At 33.7% G+C, this 22,027-nt stretch overlaps 4 protein-coding genes, 1 non-coding gene and 1 pseudogene across 7 annotated transcripts; 3 read left to right on the top strand and 3 right to left on the bottom strand.

Annotated features, from left to right (window-relative positions):
- Nucleotides 1–4,568: 4,568 nt before the first annotated feature.
- Nucleotides 4,569–7,352, top strand: LOC104788360 (signal recognition particle subunit SRP54, chloroplastic-like; annotated as a pseudogene). Its single transcript, XR_002038293.2, has 11 exons — nt 4,569–4,709; nt 4,799–4,876; nt 4,986–5,112; nt 5,190–5,284; nt 5,398–5,490; nt 5,583–5,606; nt 5,857–5,914; nt 6,239–6,362; nt 6,617–6,758; nt 6,861–6,948; nt 7,127–7,352. The product of XR_002038293.2 is annotated as a signal recognition particle subunit SRP54, chloroplastic-like (transcript).
- Nucleotides 7,342–8,731, bottom strand: LOC104788359 (uncharacterized). Of its 2 annotated transcripts, XM_087451575.1 has the most exons (7): nt 8,526–8,731; nt 8,389–8,445; nt 8,158–8,281; nt 8,010–8,076; nt 7,812–7,904; nt 7,633–7,740; nt 7,342–7,550 (listed from the first exon to the last, which is right to left on the bottom strand). In XM_087451575.1, exons 4-7 carry the CDS (start codon nt 8,028–8,030, stop codon nt 7,497–7,499), a joined length of 276 nt encoding a protein of 91 aa, XP_087307701.1. In that variant the 5' UTR covers nt 8,031–8,076; nt 8,158–8,281; nt 8,389–8,445; nt 8,526–8,731; the 3' UTR covers nt 7,342–7,496. The 2 variants fall into 2 exon arrangements, with proteins under 2 accessions (XP_087307701.1, XP_087307700.1); XM_087451574.1 differs by lacking the exon at nt 8,158–8,281 and having other exon boundaries at nt 8,526–8,706.
- Nucleotides 8,732–8,920: 189 nt separating this feature from the next.
- TRNAK-CUU (transfer RNA lysine (anticodon CUU)) lies at nt 8,921–8,993 on the top strand. The gene has a single exon. It is a non-coding gene; the product is annotated as a tRNA-Lys (tRNA).
- A 68-nt stretch (nt 8,994–9,061) lies between these two features.
- Nucleotides 9,062–11,491, top strand: LOC104788358 (putative protein S-acyltransferase 14). Its single transcript, XM_019246181.2, has 7 exons — nt 9,062–9,702; nt 9,854–10,073; nt 10,171–10,262; nt 10,366–10,489; nt 10,578–10,663; nt 10,895–10,960; nt 11,071–11,491. Exons 1-7 carry the CDS (start codon nt 9,490–9,492, stop codon nt 11,188–11,190), a joined length of 921 nt encoding a protein of 306 aa, XP_019101726.1. The 5' UTR covers nt 9,062–9,489; the 3' UTR covers nt 11,191–11,491.
- Nucleotides 11,492–11,533: 42 nt separating this feature from the next.
- Nucleotides 11,534–14,128, bottom strand: LOC104789807 (F-box protein At3g60790-like). Its single transcript, XM_010515452.3, has 4 exons — nt 13,645–14,128; nt 12,390–13,010; nt 12,115–12,285; nt 11,534–12,013 (listed from the first exon to the last, which is right to left on the bottom strand). The coding sequence occupies exons 1-4, from the start codon at nt 13,999–14,001 to the stop codon at nt 11,723–11,725; spliced, it is 1,440 nt and encodes a 479-aa protein (XP_010513754.2). The 5' UTR covers nt 14,002–14,128; the 3' UTR covers nt 11,534–11,722.
- A 6,537-nt stretch (nt 14,129–20,665) lies between these two features.
- Nucleotides 20,666–21,805, bottom strand: LOC147945003 (uncharacterized). The gene is made up of 2 exons (XM_087451518.1): nt 21,651–21,805; nt 20,666–21,344 (listed from the first exon to the last, which is right to left on the bottom strand). Exons 1-2 carry the CDS (start codon nt 21,708–21,710, stop codon nt 20,751–20,753), a joined length of 654 nt encoding a protein of 217 aa, XP_087307644.1. The 5' UTR covers nt 21,711–21,805; the 3' UTR covers nt 20,666–20,750.
- Nucleotides 21,806–22,027: the final 222 nt, after the last annotated feature.

Raw genomic sequence — 22,027 nt, 5'->3', positions numbered from 1 at the left:
AAGAGGAATCACATGTAAGGGTTGCAGACGTCGTAAAACACTTTCGCTCAAAGGATGAAGAAAGTGTTAAAGAAGAACAAGAAAATGCAGAGATCAAAGAGACTAAATCTCTGAGTTGGGAGAAAGTAGACAAGAAACGAATTACTGTGAACCCGAAATTAAAGCTCGAGAATCTAAGAGAGAGAGAGGTAAGAAAACTACCTCGATGGGATGATGATGAGAAACCCGTCAAAACAGAGAATGAAGGTGTGGATCCAGCAGAAAAGCACCTGCTGAAGAAGACTCAAAAATCAAATGTTACAGAAGTAAAACAAAGGGCATTTAAGGAGAAATTCAACTACACAGTAGAAACTCAATTCATGGAGAATAAGTGCCTGAGGGAGATTGAGATGAAGAAACAAATTTGGTGGGATGAGAAGAAGATTGCAAAGAAGGATATTGAAGACGTGAGTCTCGCACAAAAGCACCTGAGCAAAAGGGAACTTCAAGTCTTAGCTGAAATCGATTTGAATCAGAGACGTATTGAGATGAACATCAATCAAGACAAAGAGATGGTTCTGAAAGAAATCAGAGAGCATATGAGGAAGAAACGAGTTAAAGAAAAGGCTAGAGAGAAACACAAAGAAGGAGATCAATTCATGAAGAACAAGAAGATGATGGAGAAAAAGACAAAGAAATTACTTGTATGTAATGATTTGAACTATCTTCGAGAAGAAACTGATGGTCGGATTCATGCACCTGGGTATATGCAGAGGAAGAATCCCCACGTTCCTGTTAAGGTTGGTGTAAAAGAAGAGAAATATGAGATGAAGAACAAGGTTGAGAAAAAGATGGTCTTGCAGGAACTGAGAGGATCTACAGAATTTGGAATGATGAGGGAGCTGGTGATGTTACCAGCAAGGGTAACAATTGTTGTGAAACGAATTTGTGCATGGAGCAAAGAGAAGAGTATTCATTTGGATTACACACACCAACACCTGCAAAAGAAGATGCTGCATATAAAGATGAGTAACAAATCTGAGAGAGTAAACGTTTTGGAGGAGATTGTGAAAGAAGAAACGATGAGGGAGCCGAGGGAGCATGAGAATTTACCAGTAAATTCTGTTAATGTTTTGAGGGAAGTCTATCCATGGCAGAAAGGAGTCACAAGAGAAGATCAAGGAGCAAAGGGGATCCAATCCCTAAATTGGAATTTGAAAATTTGGGGGTTAGGCAAAAGGATCAAGAGGGAGTGTTGGAAATTGATCCTTTGCCTAACATGGTACTGATGATATCAGAGGAAGGTGATGAAGAGAAGTGGTGTTGTGAAAACGATGAGAGGATCGTGAGATGAAGAAGATGAGAAGATGTGTTTTGTGTCGTACAAGAAAGAAGAAAAGGCTTATGGGCCATGTTGTTTTATAAGAAGACCCATATATGCTATTGGGTTATTTTGTGTTAGGAAAACAATTATGCAAGTAATTAGGTTAAAATAGAATGTAGTATCTCTATATTAGTAAAAGAGAAGTACAAAATGATTTCCGGGTCGGGTCAAATTAAAAAAATTACCCGAAATCAACAAAATCGGATCCGGGCAATAAATATCCGCGACATACATGATGGGTTATCGGGTTATATTGTCTGTTTATATCTAGGATCGAAAAACTGTTTTCAAAAGGGCATTAGTTTCGGAACATTCCCCCTACACGTTTTTGTGTTTTAGGAAAATCAATTATGAACAAATATATCAATCCTCAACAAATATCTAGATTACCAAACTGATTCTAAATTTGAGTCACATAATTGATTTCCAAATCAAAAATCTCATTAATTACTATCCTAAACTAACAAACCCCACAAATTATTAATTCAAAGATTTTATTACCTATTATGCCATATATTTCAAATTTAAAGAGAATATTTTAAATTTAAAGAGAATATACCTTAACTACCCTAATCAAGTAACCGATCTACATCGACCTATAAATATATATGTTAGTCTTCAAGGTTGAATTCACCATACCTTCTCCAATTTCTTTGCTTCATTTTCCCATTATTCTTTACAAATGGTGGTTATTTTTTCAGTCACAGATTTAACACAAAGCTCCGGGTTTTCTTTAGTTGTGTCGAGAGACGAGAGTAATAACAAACCGCTGAAAAGTATTGATTTGAAAGATACCATAAACCACCGCATGTGTTCCATTTCTCATCCTTTGTTGCGGCAGTTTCAATGGCTTCTCCGCTTCCAAATCCTGAAAACTTATCGTTTGATAGAGAGTTAAGCTAAAAATTCAAGGGTCAAAGAGAGAAATTCAAAATTAATCGATAAGAATATGCCAAAAGTTCTTGATTATAGAGCAATTTCTTGATTATGTTTGAAGAAAAAAGGAAAAAAAAAATAACTTTAAGAGAGATACTCTTGCGTAAACGACATGCGGGAGCGAATGTAAGAAGTAAACGAAAGACATGCGTTTATCTGAGAATTAACTGTCTGCTGGCACACTTTGTTTTAAATGTATATTTCAAATAATAAAATATTAGATTGTTGTATGTACATTGTAGATTTTAAGGAAATAATATGAAGTCAACAAAACTTTGAACCCTTAAATCATGATGATTACGATGATATATACGTATAGTGAAACGAAAAAAACATGATTTAAGGAGTTGAAAATTTTCAAAATTTTAGTGATAATTTTCATCTATACGGTTGATGATGATTACATGAGTACAAATTTCTCTTTAAAGAAACACATAACAATTAGAGATTTTGATTACAACTGATAACTAAATCTCTATGATAGATTATAAGAAAATATATTTTTAAAATTTGTGCTATATCTAAATATATAGGAAGAAAGGGTTGAAAGAAAGGAGAGACCATAATGATCACATGATAAAAAAAAAATGTAATAATTTTATACTTTTTTTTTAAAAACATCAATTCGAAATATTAAACATATTTTATTGAGCATATCATATGCCAATTGTAGCGTATATTTTATCCAACAAATTTTTATATTCAAACGATAAATATATTTTCTTTCACAAATAATTTTCCTAATTGAATTGATTTCTCCATCACTAATTATAACAATTATTGGAGTAATTAATCAAATTCATTTCAATAGAGATAACTATAACTTTGCAACAGATCAGAACATGTAACATAATTTAGCACAATAATATATTACTTTGGGTTATTACATATTTAAAAAGTCTGGTACGATCACCTACTTAGGTCAAAATAGACTATTTGCAAATCAAATTATAATAAAATGAAAATAAATAGTGTCTCCAATCATTATGATAATACCCGCAAATATTTCTTATGCTGTCAACAAATTTCAGTTTTATTTATTTTATTATATAAAAATCATTATATTACCATTTATTAAATGGCATTTAATGTACTCATTTTTTAATAATACTATGTTATACTATAGTAAAAATAAAAGTGTAACATGTTTCATTCTGTTACAAGTTATATGTATCAGTAAATATTCCCCCGCGCTAAAAAGTTATATGTATCAGTAAATATTCCCGCGGGTCCAATCCTAGTAAATATGTAAGGTTGCGGTAAAAACAAGATAAGGAGAATGAGAGGTTAAACAAGTGGCTGACCAAAATCCTTCAGATGATGATTACTTGCTAAATCGCAAGACCGTTTACGGTTTCTGGTATGAAGATGATGCACAGTTGTTATTTGTTTTGTGCTTTTTAGGCGAGTTTCTCATATGGCGAGTTTGTTATTTTTTCATCACAGAGGTTTCTTTGGGATGCTTGCCATGGTCTCACTTTGATCATTTTGATGGTTGGTTCCTGCAGTAGCGTCTTTTGCACTTGGGATTTAACAAACAGAGGTCTGTAATGAAATCAATTTAATTAGAATCATGCTCTTTCCAATTTTACAAGTGTAATGTCAACTTTCAATTTAACCTTGGTCTTGCTTAATCTTGCCTATTTGGAAACAAATATCGACAGGGTATCAAAGAAGGATGTTATGATGGAGGAAGCACTGCATTTGCAGTGATTCTTGTGATTGTTGTCACAGGTAATTATAACTTATTTCACTTAAATATGATAAATTTTTGATAATGACTCTTAGTGTTGTTCTGATGCTTTCTTCTCCTCTGCAGCTGTCAGTGACTACAAGTAGCCTCTCTACCAGCAATTTCAGCTTCTCTCTCCTCCTCCACGGTTTGCCTTCCAGTTTTCCTTCTTTTGTTTTAGTTTTTATCTCTGTTGGGTTGGTTTTGTTAGATTGATTTTTGGTTACCTTGTCTTCTTTGTGATGTTCTGTGTTGAGTAGCTGAGACGAGAGTTATGGACTTGGGTAAAAATCGAAGACTGTTGCTGGCCATGGAAGATATACCGTAACACAATAAGCAAGTGAAGGCTGCTTGCAGATCAAACTCATTACCTAAGGTTCGATTTCTTTTTTTTGTCTGTTTTTTTCTTTTTGCTCTTCAGCAAAAATTTATGATTCTCTTGTAATAATCAAAGCTATTAGCTTTGGTAATTGGCTCGGAAACATTAATCTTGACTAAAGTGTGGCTTATCATTGTAGGTTATACATGATGAGCTAGTGAAATTGATGGGTGGAGGATAAGTATCTGATCTACACTTTGCTAAGTAACTCACTCAGGTCCTACATTAATACTGTTGCCTGGGCTCTAAGGATTTGGGAAGACAACTGTTTGCTTGCTCCAAAGAAGCAGCAGCAGCAGGTATGCTTTTTTAAAATACAATGTAGATTTTTGGATGGGATTGTTTGTTACTCTATGTCAAATTACACTGACGTTTATGATATCTACAGGGAATGTCTTGCATGCTTATTGCTGGAGATGTTTACCGACCTGCTGCCATCCATCAACTTTTCATTTTAGCTGAACAGGTATTGATTTTTTTTTTTAAGTTTTGAAGCATCGTATGCATTCGTAGAAATGGCTTAAGAGATCCTGTTTGTGAGCATGTGATAATACTCGATGCCCTCTTTGTTTCAGGTTGGTGTGCTGGTTCATACAGCAGGGACTGATGTAAGACCTGCAGATGTAGCTAAAGAAGGTCTAAAAGAAGCTAAAAAAGAGTAATTTGGAAGTAGTTATCATGAATACTGCAGGGAGGCTTCAGGTAATCTTTCGTATTTGAAAGTTATTGTATCATATATCTATTGCAACTTTAGTAATGAAATTGACTCTTTGTGACAGATAGATAAAGGCATGATGGACGACGTGAAGAAATTTCTGAATCGCACAGAAGTGTTACTTGTTTGTTGATGCCATGACTGGACAAGAAGCGGCAGGTACGCTGTTTGTATTCTATATTTGTCATGAAGATTCCAAACATCCTTGAAAAAGAATTAGTTACGGACCTGTATCAGTCATATACTAAGATTAGCTTCTATACTTCCTACAGCTATGGTTCAATTATAGAGATAGGAATCACAGAGCCATTTTGAGAAAGCTAGATGGTGATTCAAGAAGTGTTTCTGCTTTGAGTTTCAAGGAGGTTTGTGTTCTTCTTCTTTGATAAATTATGTTATAGAAAGTTACTTAATTAACGTTTTACATTGATATTTACTCTTAATTGGGTGTCAATAGGTATCAGGAATAACAAAACAGCAGGTACTCTCACTTAGATTTATTTTCTGCTGCTAGGATATCAACAACGTATGTTTGACTGTCTCTGTGTTTGGCCTTTGTTTTCTCGTTTGTTCTTATAACGCTTATGAAACTATAGGTTTGTTTACTGTACCGGACACTTGAAACAGTGAGCTGTGGCTAAGATGGCCAACTTCGCCAATCTTGTCTGCTCTTTCTATTGACTAAACTGTTTTCTATGCTATGAAACTTGATATTCTCTTTTGGGTTATAGGTTGTTTGAAGTCTGCTTCCAGCGAAGATGGTGTCGAACCGCAGCGTGCTATATACTTGTAAGACTCTGAAATTCCTAACCCCTCGATTTGTTTAGTTAAATAATGGTGCATCATCAAAATGCATTCTTCTGGTTATTCTAGACAAGCAGCTTTGCAGTCTTCATTTATATTAAAAAGCAATGGTACAAAAAAGTGCATGGAATCACTATTATAGAACTCTTTAGAAATCTGTTAGACTATTTTTTGAATCATACGCTAACTAAGTATATAGATATGGTGATTGCAAAATTAGAAGGTGTTGCAGTCAGTCACATATAATGCTCATCTTAGTTAAACTTGCAAGAAACTTGTTAAGCTGTTGTCTTCTTTTAACTTCTGCAGAGCAGACAAAGCTGTGTTGTCTTCCTCTGGCTTTCAGGCTGATGTGAAAGCATTGCAGAAGGATCTCAAATCCAGACACGTGGTGTGGTTTCCTTTGGTCCTTTGATCCAAATCCAGACACTTGGTGAGGTTTCCTTTGGTCTTTTGATCAAATATATTTACCTTTTCATGTATAAGATTTTTTTTTTTTTTTTAACATATAAGTAAGAGTGTGCCTCTCTCCACCCCGTTTTATTTTAAGTGGTTTTTCTCCTACTATGTCTTTAATGTTCTAGGAGGGCTTGACGAGGAAGGCAAAATGCTCTTCTTCTTTTTCTTTGTTATGATGTGCCTATAGAAGAGGTACATTGTGTGATCTTTAGTCTTGATTATATCCAGGAGAAGGGTGTGTCTTTACTTACGACGCTGTTGGATCATATGAGGGAGTTGGATACGGTGCTCAAGGTTCTGGTTCCACACTCATCATGCCTTTCCTTGACAACCAGCTCAAGTCTCCGACTCCTCTTCTGCTACCTAAACAGTTTTGTTGATTATCTTCATCCCTGCTTTGGTGTTATGCATTGTTGTTAGCATAAAATGAATAATTCAGTTGCTTATTTAATCGTCTTCTGCCACCATGTAGGATTCGAACACTCCCCTTTCAGAGACCGAAGCAGTTGACTTTGGTTAAAACTGTTTTCGCCTCTACTACCGAGAGGGATATCTACACTGTAAGTTGCCCTATTTGTGTCTTCTTTTGTCACAACACCACCAAAAACTCAGCCTATGTCTTCATATCATTTGCGTTTAGTCTAAGATATTACCAGAACACTTACTTATATCAATGTTGCGCATCTTCGTTAATTGTTTGTCTCTGACTAATGCTTTGTGAATTGTTTGCCGTAATAGAGAGACAAGCTTGAGATTATGATACTTAAGGCTGACGCCCGACGGTATCAAGACTGAACTTATGGACATGAGGAAAGACTAAGCTCATTTAGCCAACCCATGTCCTTGTGGTTTGTTATTTTCACTTCAACATTAGGCTTCCTGAGTTGTAGAACTCGTATGAACTGTTGTTGGGTTTGATGGTTCACAGTTGAAATCATGACTCGTATCTGAAGTTTCTCCAAAACTGTTTTCTTTTTGTATGAATCACTCAAATCATTGTGTTCAAACACTACTTCTCTCGTTTATTGAAATGTTTTTACATAGGGCATTACATTAAGAAATTCAATCTAGACAAGATTAGAATCTGGAAACTCTTTTGTGTCCTTAATCAGAAGCTGTTCTCTGATACCCATCCCTTCTTCTCCAGCTCTTGTCGCAATGCCTCCACAGATAAAAAAGGAAAGCAGATTAGCTGTTAGCCAGTGGCAGTAACAGAGATAATTTAGCATCCAAGTTCTTTTTACCTTTATTCGCTTTCGATTCACATCAAAGTCGAAGTTCCCTTTACGCGATGCAGATCGATACTCCACTGTCGAGTTCTTCCCAAACAAGAATTCAACATCATCTACTAACTGCCAAAGAGTCCAAAATCTTTAGCTATGTTGATTGAGAAAGAGAAAAGAAAGCATACTATATTACTTACCCCTAAGATTGGACTTTCATATTCAACATGAACATAGTCGTCCTTCTTTTCCACAATCCGAGGAGTAAATTTGTCAGGCTTCACCGACTTGATCTGGCAACAAATGGTCATTGAACTGATGTAACTACAGGGCGAGTATCAAAATTTTCTCTGAGTGGTCAATTTTTTATAAGATTTTAGTTCATGTCTATATTATACCACATTAAGAAGCTCTTTCATTGCAACTTCTCTGCTTACAGGTGCTTTCCTTCCTTCATTATAGTTCCTACTCACACCCAGGACACGCAACAGCAATGATCAACTATTATTTCAAAGCAGAAGACCAAAAATATGAATATTTATTTACCATGGTGGAGCATAATGGACTCTATCACTGATATTCTCAGAAGTGGAGATACAGTTATTAGTGGCAGGACACAGAGCTAATCTCTCGTTCTTTTTGTTTTCCGAGATAATCTGGTTTTTTCCCACTTTAAACCAATCACAAAACAACATTTCATCATCTTCATCATCTAAAAACCATCATAACACCTGATCTGTACAATGATGTAGAATCCTGTCGAAGAAGAAAACGTACCTGAGCTGGAATATAGCTCCGATCATAGCTAATTCACTGCTCTTAAGTATGATCTCTCTTCCAATTTCACAGAAATTTCAAAAATCAGATACTTTGGTCCGGTGATAAACAGAGTCTCATATCCAGAGAGAGAGTACCTTCGACCAATTAGCTTGGAATGTTTGTCATCTGAAGTTTCTGGAATCGAGGCACTGATACGACGGGCATAGGAAACAAGTTTTCTCCGGCATTTGTGGTGGTACAAGCAAGTCGTCGGTGACGCCATGGAAGCCATCTTCAGTTCTCAGCTCGGATTCGTCTTTTTAGTGTTTTTTTACTCTTTTATTGCTCTTTGGAGTAAGAGAAGAAGAAGTTTGGTTAAAGGGCCTATTAATATCTATAAATTATTGGCCCAATACAGCCCAATAAAGAAAAACTGACCATTAACTAGCAAGAAAGTAAGAAACTGAGTCTCTCCATAAACCCAAATCTGAGTAGCACCACTGAATGGATGATAATATCAAGTAGTACTATGTAGATAATTAAACAACAAGCCCGTCTAGCTCAGTTGGTAGAGCGCAAGGCTCTTAACCTTGTGGTCGTGGGTTCGAGCCCCACGGTGGGCGCTTGTCTTTTTCGTTTTCCTTTTTTTTAAAATTTTAATCCTATCGGAAATATAACCAAAAATACACTTAAGACGGAAAGTAAAAAAAACCAATCTGATTATACAGTTTGGGCTTCCTGAAAGACTTTGATTAACTCAAAGTCATTAAACAACAAATCTTTTAGTTTTGGTCTGAAATTTCTTGTTAGCTCCAAAAGGGGAAAAACGAATCCAACAAAGGAGAAAAAGTCTCATTCTTCAAGCTCCCCCCTCCACCATCATCATCATTCCTCGTCCATGGTGTCTCTGCATCACTCTCATTTTATTTCTTAGACCCTTTCTCTGATTAAAAAGCCCTAAACAAACTTCATTTTTTTGCTTTGGCCTTGGAATTATCTTCTTTTGACTACGCGTCTTTTCTCTTGACTCTGAAGGAGATCCAAAAAAAAAAAGGCTTCTTTTTTTATATATATAGAAGAAGAAAAAAAAAACAATTTGGTTTGAGAGAGAGAGAGACTATGCATAGATCTGGTACAACAATGGCTTGGAACGTATTCAAATTCTGTACGGCTTTACGAGGTCTTGGATCGATCATGATCCTTTTGGTTCTTGGTGTTGTCGGTGTTACTTACTACGCTGTCGTTTTGACTAACTATGGACCTGCAGCACTTTCTCAAGTTGGCCTTGATTCTCTTGCTGCTCTAACTATCCTAATCCTTTTCCATTTCCTTGTAAGTCAATCTCTCTCTCTCTCTCTCTCTCGAGATCATAGCTTACTTATTCTTGTTAAAGCTTCGTGCTTTAGTCAATTTTTGGTCAACTAAGTTTAGATGTGAATTTTAGCCAAATGATGTGTTCTTTTTTTTTTTCATTTTGCTGCAGCTTGCAATGCTTTTGTGGAGCTACTTCTCTGTTGTTTTTACTGATCCTGGTGTTGTGCCTCCTAACTGGAGACCATCTACTGATGAGGAAAGAGGTGAATCTGATCCGTTAAACAGTTTGGAGTTCGTTGGTTTACAGCAAGATTCTTCAAACCCAAGAGTTCGGTTTTGTAGGAAGTGCAATCAACTAAAACCTTCCCGTTGTCATCATTGTTCTGTTTGTAAGTTTCCATCAGCTTCTTCTCTTATTTACCATTTATAGATATTTATAGTAGAGTCTTGAAAACTGAAATTGTTGTGAGGTTGATTCAATTCTAGGTGGTCGGTGTGTGTTGAAGATGGATCACCATTGTGTTTGGGTTGTTAACTGTGTAGGAGCACTAAATTATAAGTATTTTCTTCTTTTCTTGGTAAGTTTGGTTTATTAGCACTAATTTTATTCCATCTTGAGGTATTGTAATCTTGGTACTCTTGTCACAACTTCTGTGTGTTTTTTATAATCTTCAAATGCAGTTCTACACATTCTTAGAGACGACTCTTGTGACTTTGGTTCTTATGCCGCACTTCGTTGCGTTCTTTAGTGATGAAGAAATACCTGGAACCCCGGGAACTCTTGCTACTACTTTTCTTGCATTTGGTATGTTTGAACTTCCTTAATACTATATATGGTACTTATTTTAGTGTATTTGGTTTCACTTTATTAATCAGTCTTCATCATACGACAGTTTTAAACTTGGCCTTTGCTTTGAGCGTGATGGGTTTCTTAATCATGCACATCTCATTGGTAGCTGGCAATACTACAACTATAGAGGTAAGTTCTCTTCATTTTGTATGTTTCAACTCCTTACACTTTATGGTGAATCCCATTGCTCAAGCTTCGAGTTTTCCGTTGTTTCCAGTTAGAACATAGGTTTTAGACTCTTTACAGTTTCGGTTCCCATGGCTATCTTTTCGCTCTAATGAGAACTTTGGTCTTTAGACTATTTACTTTTCTTAGTCAGTCCTTTCTCATGAAACTTTCTTGGTGTTGAGTTGTGAACAGGCATATGAGAAGAAAACCACTACAAAGTGGCGTTATGATCTCGGTAAAAAGAAAAACTTTGAACAGGTTAGTTATTAGTCAAAGCCATTGGCTTAATATTCCTTCTTCCATCTGAGTATAAAGCCTTTGATGCTATAAGTTGTTTTTTATCGGTCTTTTGGGGATTCATTGTATAGGTATTTGGAATGGATAAGAGATACTGGTTAATCCCAGGATACACTGAAGAAGATCTAAGACGAATGCCGGAGCTGCAGGGACTTGAGTACCCTTCGAAACCAGACTTTGATTCCCAGTAATATCTGAAGGAAATGACTTTGATCAACATCATCATCATCATCATCCCATGCATGTAAAACAGCAATATTTAGAGAAGAGAGGAAGTGGCATGTCAAGGAGAGAAAGCTACTAACATGAAGATTGATGCTTCACTTTAGGCAGTGTAGATGTCTTCCTATGGAAGGCTAAAAACATCATTAAAATTGTGGTGGGGTTTTCTAAAGGACAAAGATTCCCAAGTTGGCTTTGTTGGCCACAACATATATATTCATCTTCTTCAATAGTTCATATATATAAAAGCAGAAACGATCCATCCTTCTACTCTTTTGATAAGCATTGACCAAAACAGAAACACAATAATAATAATAATGAAACAAAACCAGATAAAATCCAAATCAATAGTTCAATACAATATCAAACCTTAAAGTACAGAAGCAAATACCAAATAAAAAAAAACAGTTCTTGAAATATAAAGAAACAAGATAATCCTCAAAAGTAATAAAGGGGAAAGGGTATGAATGGGATAGATTTGGAACCAGAACTCATGATCGATCAGAAACATTCAATAGTTAAACCATGGTCACAAAGTTGCCTTAGCTGGGCTACTTTTCCTTCAGTTAATAGCCTCTTCATTGGAGGGTACGTCGATGTCTCTATCATGAGCTTGTCAATCACAGTTCCGTGTTTCACAAAACGTGACGCTAATGCAAATTGCACTTCATTCGAACGATCGAAGTTATACATCCAAACAGTAGCAACCCTGAAGAAAGCATCTGGAAATGGTTTTCCACCACTGATAAAAGCAGATTGATCACCCTGATCTTCTCCACGAGCATTGCCGTCCTAATTAAAAGGCAAATATGTAACATGACAATATATGAGTGCGAAAGAAAGCTGATTAAAGTTATATATCCAAACATGCATGAAAGTAAATTAATGTGTACCTTGAATATGATCTCCAGCTCCCTCATTTCTTCACCCCACATCAGTAATACTTCCTTCAAAATCTGGAGTTCTTTTGGATTTGTCACGTCTACTCTCACGGCTAAACATCCCTTCCGTTTCATTTTATAGTATTCGTTCACCATAAGCTCAAACCATATTCTTTTTTTCTCCTAAAGTTCATATATATACAGAGCAAACAACATGTCATTAATTATAACTATATGCATATATGATGAATACATAGTGTTGCTAAGTTATATATGTACGTACGTACCTGATCGAGACTTGAAATATTGTAGCTGAGGTGAGGGTATTCACCAGCAACCCAATAATTCCTATTAAAACGGATCTTAGGAGCATTAAGGACGAAATCATCACAGTTGATAGATTTGATGTCAAAGATCTCCAAACGAGGTGCAGTGACTTCCATTTTCTCCATCACAGTACGGCAAACTACTTGGAGGACCTCTAAGTTATTGTTCTCGATCTTCAACACACCAGGTCTTCTCAGGGATGTGATGATCAACACAAGCACCTCGAGAGAGGAGCAAGCTTCGAAAATACTGTTAAGGATACTAACATCAGCAATGATGTCACAAAGCTTTAGGGTCTTAAGATTGCAACAACTTTTGAAGGCCTCTGCCTCTGTTAGAGAATATCGAGTGAGTGAGAGTGAAGTGAGACTCTGATGAGAGAATATACTTGGGGACACCCTGAGCGTATTATATCCACCGATAGGTCCCATGACAACAATATAGTTCTCAAGTGTAAGCTCTTTGGTATGTTTCACACGAGTCACTGTTTGGATCAACGTTTCGAGCGTACCATCTTCACATTGATATACACAACTGCCGATTCTGCAGCTCTCTAGGCGGTCAACATGATTGTTTAAACTCTGTAGAACATAAATTAATTAGAAATTTAAAAATATTTGTAAACTGTCATAAATTAACACTTAAACATATACATGGAATAAACTAAATCCTAAATTGTTTTTTTTTTCCATTCACTATACAATCTAAAAACATTTAATTAATAATCATTATACAACATAACTTATGATCTACTATATTAGATAAACGGTTTTTCACTACACAAGATAACTTATGGCTTTGGCACAAGAAACCGTTAATACAGTAGTCAGTAGATCGTAGATTAGTTATTTGGCGTGAAAACGGTTATCTAATATATATAGTAGATCATAAGTTAAATTATTGGCGTGATAAACTGTTAAAAAAATGAGGTTTCCATCAAACGTTAACAAGTGTGTTTAATTAAGAGATAGTTTGTCATCTGTAATTTTTTCTCACTTTAGGTTATCTAAATACTTTTGACTTCATTACCGTATGTGTGGTAGAACATTTCTTCTACCACACAACTTCAAAACAAATTATATAATATATCTAAAGCATCAGTTTATAAGTCGACCTATCTATGTATTCTTTCATCTTCACAAAGAAAATATCAAATTGAAACCCTATATATATAGACGTACAAGTAAGGATCTAGGAAAAGAAAACTCAACAAACCTTTGTCACCCCTTTGAAAAAACTCTTAGAATCTTGGTGAACATCACCTCCATTTTGCATGATAAAACTCATGTCCACAGATAAATGAGGCGTCCGTTTCCACAAGTTCACCCATCGCTTAGTTACAGAACTTGTTATGACAGCAGATTTAAAGGGTGCTTTCGAAAGGATCTTTTCCAATAGTTCATCCGGAAGTTGGCTTATCCGGTCCATGTCCTCAGCATTTCGGATCCTTTTTCCTCCTGCTTCAGATGGTGATGATGATGGTGTCCTTCTTGCATTTGATGGTACTGGTGATGGTGGTGGTGGCTGTGAGGACGCCAACTCCAAGAATGATAATAACTCTGTAGCATCCATTGTTGAATAGATAAGATAAAATGGTATATTGACTTGGAAAATTACAAGGAGATGGAAGAGATTAATGGTATCAACTTTGAGAGGGAGAGAGGCTGTTGTTATGAAAACTACTTATTTATAAAACCACAAGTTTGAAGCCTAATTGTAGGTTTATTTATTTAAGCCAGGTAATTAATGTTTTTTTGACACCTCTTGAGTCAGCTTGACCAATAAATTTGGAAAAAGATAAAAAGATACATGGAAATTAATTAGTCTAATAAGACAATTATTTTTACATGGTAACAAATATCCATTCAAACTAATACTCCCAAATTTTATTAAAGTTATAAAAATGAAAAAAAAAATCTGTGTAAAATATAAAATTATCTTTAGAAAAAGTGAATTGTGATTTTCACTGTTGGACACACGTACGAACCAAAAATGATTAATCTGTTTTTTAAATTATCCCGGTTAACCATTTGATTTGTTAACCGAGATTTACACAAACTTATGGTTTCAATATATATATTAACTTCGTTTCCTTAGCAGTCGAGTGGATGAACTCTTGTCCTAAGAATAGAGTTGAAGATCTTCTTATCAAAATAAAGATCATGATTAAGGTTAATGTTTGCAAATTTCGTATTAACAATATTGTTCTCATAATCTAATTCAAAAGTATATGATCTTTTAGCAAAAAAATCTCAAAACAAAAGAAAAGCTATACAGTTGGAAACAAATCATCAAAATTTTGTTGACTTGGGGGCAGATTCTTTTCTATATATTACATGATTAATAGAAATGGTAACGTTGACTAACGCTTAAACAAGTGTTCCTCTCCAGATTGAGGATCTATGTGTTTAATCCAACGGCTAGGAGGCTTCTTCAAATCATTATTACCACTGGCTCCCACGTGTGCGATATCTAAACCTCCTCCAACGGGTAAGAACACCGATCTCACGACACGTGTGCCAAAAATATAATTCTGTTTTTACCCTTCCTATATCAAATAATAATTAATTTTAAATAATATCACATTAATTTATAAGTTTATTTGAATTATTATTTATTTTAATTACAATTTTGTTTTACAAAAAAATACAATCATCTTCATCAAACTCTAATTCATGTTTATTCTCCTCTCTCGCTTTCACAGACTTGGTCATTAACATAAAATAAAATTAATTTTAATTCAAATACACTTATAAATTAATTAAAATAAAATTAATTTTAATTCAAATAAACTTATAAATTAATGTCATATCATTTAAAATTAATTATTAATTGATATAGTAAAGGTAAAAATGGAAATTATTTAAATATTTAAAATAAATTTTTTAAAATAAAATTAATTCTAATTCAAATAAACTTATAAATTAATGTCATATCATTTAAAATTAATTATTAATTGATATAGTAAGGGTAAAAACAGAATTTTATTTAAATATTTAAACCAAAATTGTAATTAAAATAAATAATTTTAATTCAAATAAACTTATAAAGTAATGTCATATCATTTAAAATTAATTATTAATTGATATAGTAAGGGTAAAAACGGAATTTTATTTTTGTCAACAAATCGTAGGTATGAAACTAACAAAATTTATTAGTTTAGGTATTAAATCGCACGTTTTAATTAAATGATGTATTTTTCTTCCAACCAAAAAAGACGAGGTATTAAACGTTCAAATAAAAAATAAATGAGGTATTTTTAAGCTTTTTTCCCACCTTGAATATGATCTCCAGCACCCTCATTTCTTCACCCCACATAAGTAAGACTTCTTTGAAAATCTGGAGTTCTTATAGATTTGTCACGTCTACTCTCACAGATAAACATCCCTTCCGTTTCATTTTATAGTATTCGTTCACCATAAGCTCAAACCATATTCTTTTTTTTCTCCTAAAGTTTATATATATACAGAGCAAACAACATGTCATTATAACTATATGCATATATCTTATATAATATGAGAAGGTTTTCCTCAATTTTTGCTATGGAAATGATACTTGACATGTTATATATCTGACACATGTATTCATTTATTGTTTGGAGCTAATTAACTTAAATTATTTGTATTTGGACTTTAGTAACTACAGGTCCACAAAACCAAAAAAAATAAATTTCTATATTTCCTTCTTATATAGATATTTTCAGTTTTACACAAAAATAAATATATAAATATATATATTTTCAGCAAAATATATATTTCAGATTTTTATCGTTCTTCATTCTTATCAAGTGAAAATGGTTTACGATTATTTTTATTTCTTATTTGCTTGGGCTCTTCGTAATTTCTCACTAATCTATTTTAAATATGAGCATGATTATGAGACTAATGACGGGGGTTCTGATTCGATAGTAACTTTTTTTCATAATCGATTGTATGTATTTAATTGTTTTTGGGATCTATGTGGAGCTCTTTTTATTATTACTTATACCAGTTAAGTGGCTCATAAGTATCTGGCAAATAATTGTATTATATTTTTTTCCTTAGTTTATCCAGTTAAAAGTTAAAAGATGTAGTTAATCTTAAAATATTATGTAATTTGAAATTAATTATTATATTTCAAAAAATAAATTAAGGTAATCAAATTATGAAAAAGGGGGAAAACAGACAAATATTAAGAGATATATTAGGAAAAAATATTGATGTGTTTTGTGGGAAACTTAAAATATATCAGAGAGAAAAACTATAGAAAATGAGTTTTTATTTGGGTTATGGGGTGTTTGATTAAAGAACAATAGTGTATGTGATTTTTGTTAGAGATTGTTCTCAGTTGGGGAAAATGGTGTTAACATCAAAGAAGAGACCTACGTTTTTTACTTATTTGGAGGAAATAAGGAGAGTAAGAAAACGTTTTTCTTTGTATCCTTTATTGTTGATTTCTAGATAAACTAATATTAAAACAAGCACAAAGTATTTGTGTTCAGCTACATTTTTTTGTATATGTAAACAGCTATATTTTCCTCAGTCTTGATGCTATGAATTAATATTAATGTTAAAGTTAATCTTTTATAATTATAATATTAATTTGTGTCAAGTATTAGAAAATATGAGACGACACAACAATTTTTAAAACTTGCAAATATTTAAGGAAAAAAGTAAGCAACATTGCATAAGTATTGACTGTATTGAACAAGAGAAAGAACATGGCATGTGCACAAACTTGAAGTGGATTTGTGTAAATTACAAGCTTAAACAAGTTGTTAGCAGTGATTTAAGACGTAAGTCTTACTCTTACTAGATCCTTTTGTTAATTTTAATTGCTGATTAAAGTTGTCGCATAAAAATAGATATTATATAAATTTTGTTTTCCTAAATTAAAGTAATATTAATTATCAATTTTTAAAAATATACCCTCTATATAAAAATCTGCATAATACAAATGATGATAAAACACATATAATTAATAATGTATTAAAATTTAGAAACATCCAATAAATTTTGTATGAGATAATGAATAAGAAATAACTACTTCAATTAAAACTTTTTACCGAGATTTCCTATTTATTTTATTTTGTGTCAAAACATGAAGAACACATATTAATATAACTTTTAAAAATTGAACATTAAAATTTTAAAATTATATATCCAGATTTAAGATATATAAGAATTAATAAAACTATAAATGAAATATATATCGCGCATCGCGCGAGCCTACTTCTAGTATATATATATATATGGTGAAAACATAGTGTTGCTAAGTTATATATGTAAGTATATACCTGAGCGAGACTTGAAATATTGTAGCTGAGTTGAGGGTATTTACCAGCAACCAACAACTCCTATTTAAAATGACCTTAGGAGCATTAAGGAAGAATTCATTACAGTTGATATATTTGATGTCGAAGATCTCCAAACGAGCTGCAATGACTTCCATTTTATCCATCACAGTAGGGCAAACCACTTGGAGGAACTCTAAGTTATTGTTCTCGATCGTCAACACACCAGATCTGCTCAGGGATGTGATGATCAACACCAGCACCTCGAGAGAGGAGCAAGCTTCAAAAATACTGTTAAGGATACTAACATCGGCAATAATGTCACAAAGCTTTAGGGTCTTAAGATTGCAACAACTTTTGAAGGCCTCTGCCTCTGTTAGAGAATATCGAGTGAAGTGAGACTCTGATGAGAGAATATACTTGGGGACACCCTGAGCGTATTATATCCACCGATAGGTCCCATGGCAACAATATAGTTCTCAAGTGTAAGCTCTTTGGTATGTTTCAGACGAGTCACTGTTTGGATCAACCTTTCGAGCGTACCATCTTCACATTGATATACACAACTGCCGATTCTGCAGCTCTCTAGGTGGTCACGATGATTGTTTATAGTCTGTAGAACACAAATTAATTAGAAATTTAAAAATACTTGTAAACTGTCATAAATTAACACTTAAACATATACATGGAATAAACTAAATCCTAAATTGTTTTTTTTTTCATTCACTATACAATCTTAATATATTTAATTAATAATCACTATACAACCTAACTTATGATCTACTATATTAGATAAACGGTTTTTCACTACACAATATAACTTATGATTTTGGCATGAAAAACCGTTATCTAATACAGTAGTCAGTAGATTAGTTATTTGGCGTGAAAACAGTTATCTAATATATATAGTTAATCATAAGTTAAATTATTAAAGGATCGTTTCTGCTTTCATATGAAAAATTGATGTTATGTGATTTTTTTTTGTGTTCCACAAAAATTGATGTTTTATCATTTTTAATTAATTAATATTAAATTTTTGTTAAAATTTTACCATTTTTAATTAATTAATAATAATATATAGAAAAGAATCTGCCCAAGTCAACAAATTTTTGATGATTTGTTTCCAACTGTATAGCTTTTTTTTTGTTTTGAGATTTTTTTGCTAAAAGATCATATACTTTTGAATTAGATGTTAATACGAAATTTGCAAACATTAACGTAATGATCTTTATTTTGATAAGAAGATCTTCAAATCTATTCTTAGGACAAGATCTTCAACTCTATTTTAATATATTGAAACCATAAGTTTGTGTAAATCTCGGTTAACAAATGGTTAACGGGGATAATTAAAAAAAAAACAATTTAATGATTTTTGGTTCGTACGTGTGTCTATAACTTTACTTTCTTCTAAAGATAATTGTGTCTAACAGTGAAAATCACAATTCACTTTCTTCTAAAGATAATTTTATATTTTACACAGAATTTTTTTTCATTTTTATAACTTTCATAAAATTTGGGAATATTAGTTTGAATGGATATTTGTTACCTTGTAAAAATAATTGTCTTATTAGACTAATTAATTTTCCTGTATCTTTTTATCTTTTTCCAAATTTATTGGTCAAGCTGACTCAAGAGGTGTCAAAAAACATTAATTACCTGGCTTAAATAAATAAACCTACAATTAGGCTTCAAACTTGTAGTTTTATGAAGAAGTAGTTTTCATAACAACAGCCTCTCTATCCTTCTCAAAGTTAATATCATTAATCTCTTCCATCTCCTTGTAATTTTCCAAGTCATATGGCATCTTACCATCTGTATTCAACAATGGACATTACACAGTTATTCTCATTATTGGATCTTTCTCTATGCTGTGTGGACGCCTGCTCCAAGATTGATAATAACTGTGTAGCGTCCATTGTTGAATAGATAAGAACAAATGCCATATGATTTGAAAAATTACAAGGAGATGGAAGAGATTAATGGTATCAACTTTGAGAGGGATAGGCCCTGTTTAAATAACTGTCGCTTAGCGACCCACTTTCCACTGCTTTTAAGGGAAAAAATAGAAGGAAAAGATGAATTATCTGTAATTATTAATCACAACGACTGTTTTTCTTTCTGGGGAAGGAGAAGAGTTCAATCGCCAAAAATTCCATCGACGGGTTTTTGGAACCAGCGATGATAAAAGTGATCGCCGGCGACAGCTTTTCTTTTCTCTCACCTCTATTTTTCACTCCGCTACCTTTTATGTTTGTGTCGCTGGTCGCTAATGTAACGATAAGAAAAAGAACAGGGCTATAGAGAGGCTGTTGTTATGAAACCTACTTATTTATAAAACCACAAGTTTGAAGCCTAATTGTAGCTTTATTTATTTAAGCCAGGTAATTAATGTTTTTTTGACACCTCTTGAGTCAGCTTGACCAATAAATTTGGAAAAAGATAAAAAGATACAGGAAAATTAATTAGTCTAATAGAACAATAATTTTTACATGGAAACAAATATCCATTCAAGCTCCCAAATTATATTAAAGTTATAAACATGAAATTTTTTTTCTGTATAAAATATGAAATTATCTTTACAAGAAAGTGAATTGTGATTTTCACTGTTGGACACACGTCACACACGTACGAGCCAAAAATGATTAAATTGTTTTCAAAATTATCCCGGTTAACAGATTTACACAAACTTATGGTTTCAATATATATCCCCAATTACATCATGAAGTCCACCACTTCTTTTGTGAGTGTAAAATTAAGTCCCAACTAATTTAACTTCGCTTCCTTAGCAGTCGAGTGGGTGAACTCTTGTCCTGATTAATAGAGTTGAAGATCTTCTTATCAAAATAAAGATTATTAAGGTTAATGTTTGCAAATTTCGTATTAACAATATTGTTCTCATAATCTAATTCAAAAGTATATGATCTTTTAGCAAAAAAATCTCAAAACAAAAGAAAAGCTATACAGTTGGAAACAAATCATCAAAATTTTGTTGACTTGGGGGCAGATTCTTTTCTATATATTACATGATTAATAGAAATGGTAACGTTGACTAACGCTTAAACAAGTGTTCCTCTCCAGATTGAGGATCTATGTGTTTAATCCAACGGCTAGGAGGCTTCTTCAAATCATTATTACCACTGGCTCCCACGTGTGCGATATCTAAACCTCCTCCAACGGGTAAGAACACCGATCTCACGACACGTGTGCCGCGTCTCAAAACTCCGTGCCATCTAAACCCGGGGATAGATTTCTGCGTGGCGTTTTTGCACACCAAAACGGCGCCCATTTTGCTCGTTTTCGCTAATCCCAACGCCTTGACGAACTCGCGGCGTTTAGAATCAACCACCATGAAATCCACGCCGGAGATTCTCTCCACCACGTCCTCCGTAGATTCGCCTACCATCACTTCCGTTGATTCACTCCTGACGACTCCTTTCATCACTGCCTCGTACTCCGACCGCGACTCCTCGTCTGGAACTATGCACACGTGTCTTCCACGTGTGTGTATGGCCGCGACGGCGAGTCCAACGCTGGTTGCGATCGGGTCTCCACGTGACCAAGTCTCGACGATCAGCCTCGTGTTCCATCCTGCCGCCGTAGCCGATAAAAACTCCGCCACGCTCGATTCTTTGTAGCTTTTACACTTCAAAAACACACACATAAAATTAAGATCAAGATTTTAATTCATATTACATATACATCAAGATCGAGTAAACAAGAATCATATACAGTATTGATTTAAAATTAAAAGATTGTTTTTAACAGGGAATAAAAGATTATAGTAATTCATATACGAATTCAAGATTTCTTTCATGTAATACAATTTAGGTCGATCAGTTGAGGACGTTAGAAACGTTATCAAACGAATAAAAAGATGATATATGTATGCAACTATATGCAAGTAAAAAATGCACCAAATCTATATTGAATTTGGAGGAGGGATTCTTACGGATCGAACGGTGTGGATGTAAGCGTTAGAGGCTGTTTCCGGTGACCAGACGAGCTTCATGATGATCGTATTGTTTGCTTTAGAGAGAAGAAAGGGTTTGTATATATAAAGGGAAGGAATTGGTGATGATGATAAGACGGTTAGGCAGTTAGGTTAATAAATGGGTGTGGTTTGGCTTTAAGGAAATGGACTTATAGCGTTGACATTTGTTTAACTCCCTTCATCACGTGTCCTTCATTCTCTTTTTGATTCTCAAGCTTTACTTTCAATAAATAGCCTTTATAATTCATTCAAAAACGAAAGAATTGATTTCTTTAGGTCCTAATTAAGCCAGGCTTGTGCAACGAGTTTAATGTTGTTGACAAAATACAAATTTT

The sequence above is a fragment of the Camelina sativa genome, chromosome 5, assembly GCF_030686135.1.
Source record: "Camelina sativa cultivar CO46 ecotype springtype chromosome 5, ASM3068613v1".
In the NCBI taxonomy this organism is placed as follows: Eukaryota; Viridiplantae; Streptophyta; class Magnoliopsida; order Brassicales; family Brassicaceae; genus Camelina; species Camelina sativa.
This window is presented reverse-complemented; position numbering and strand designations above follow the sequence as displayed.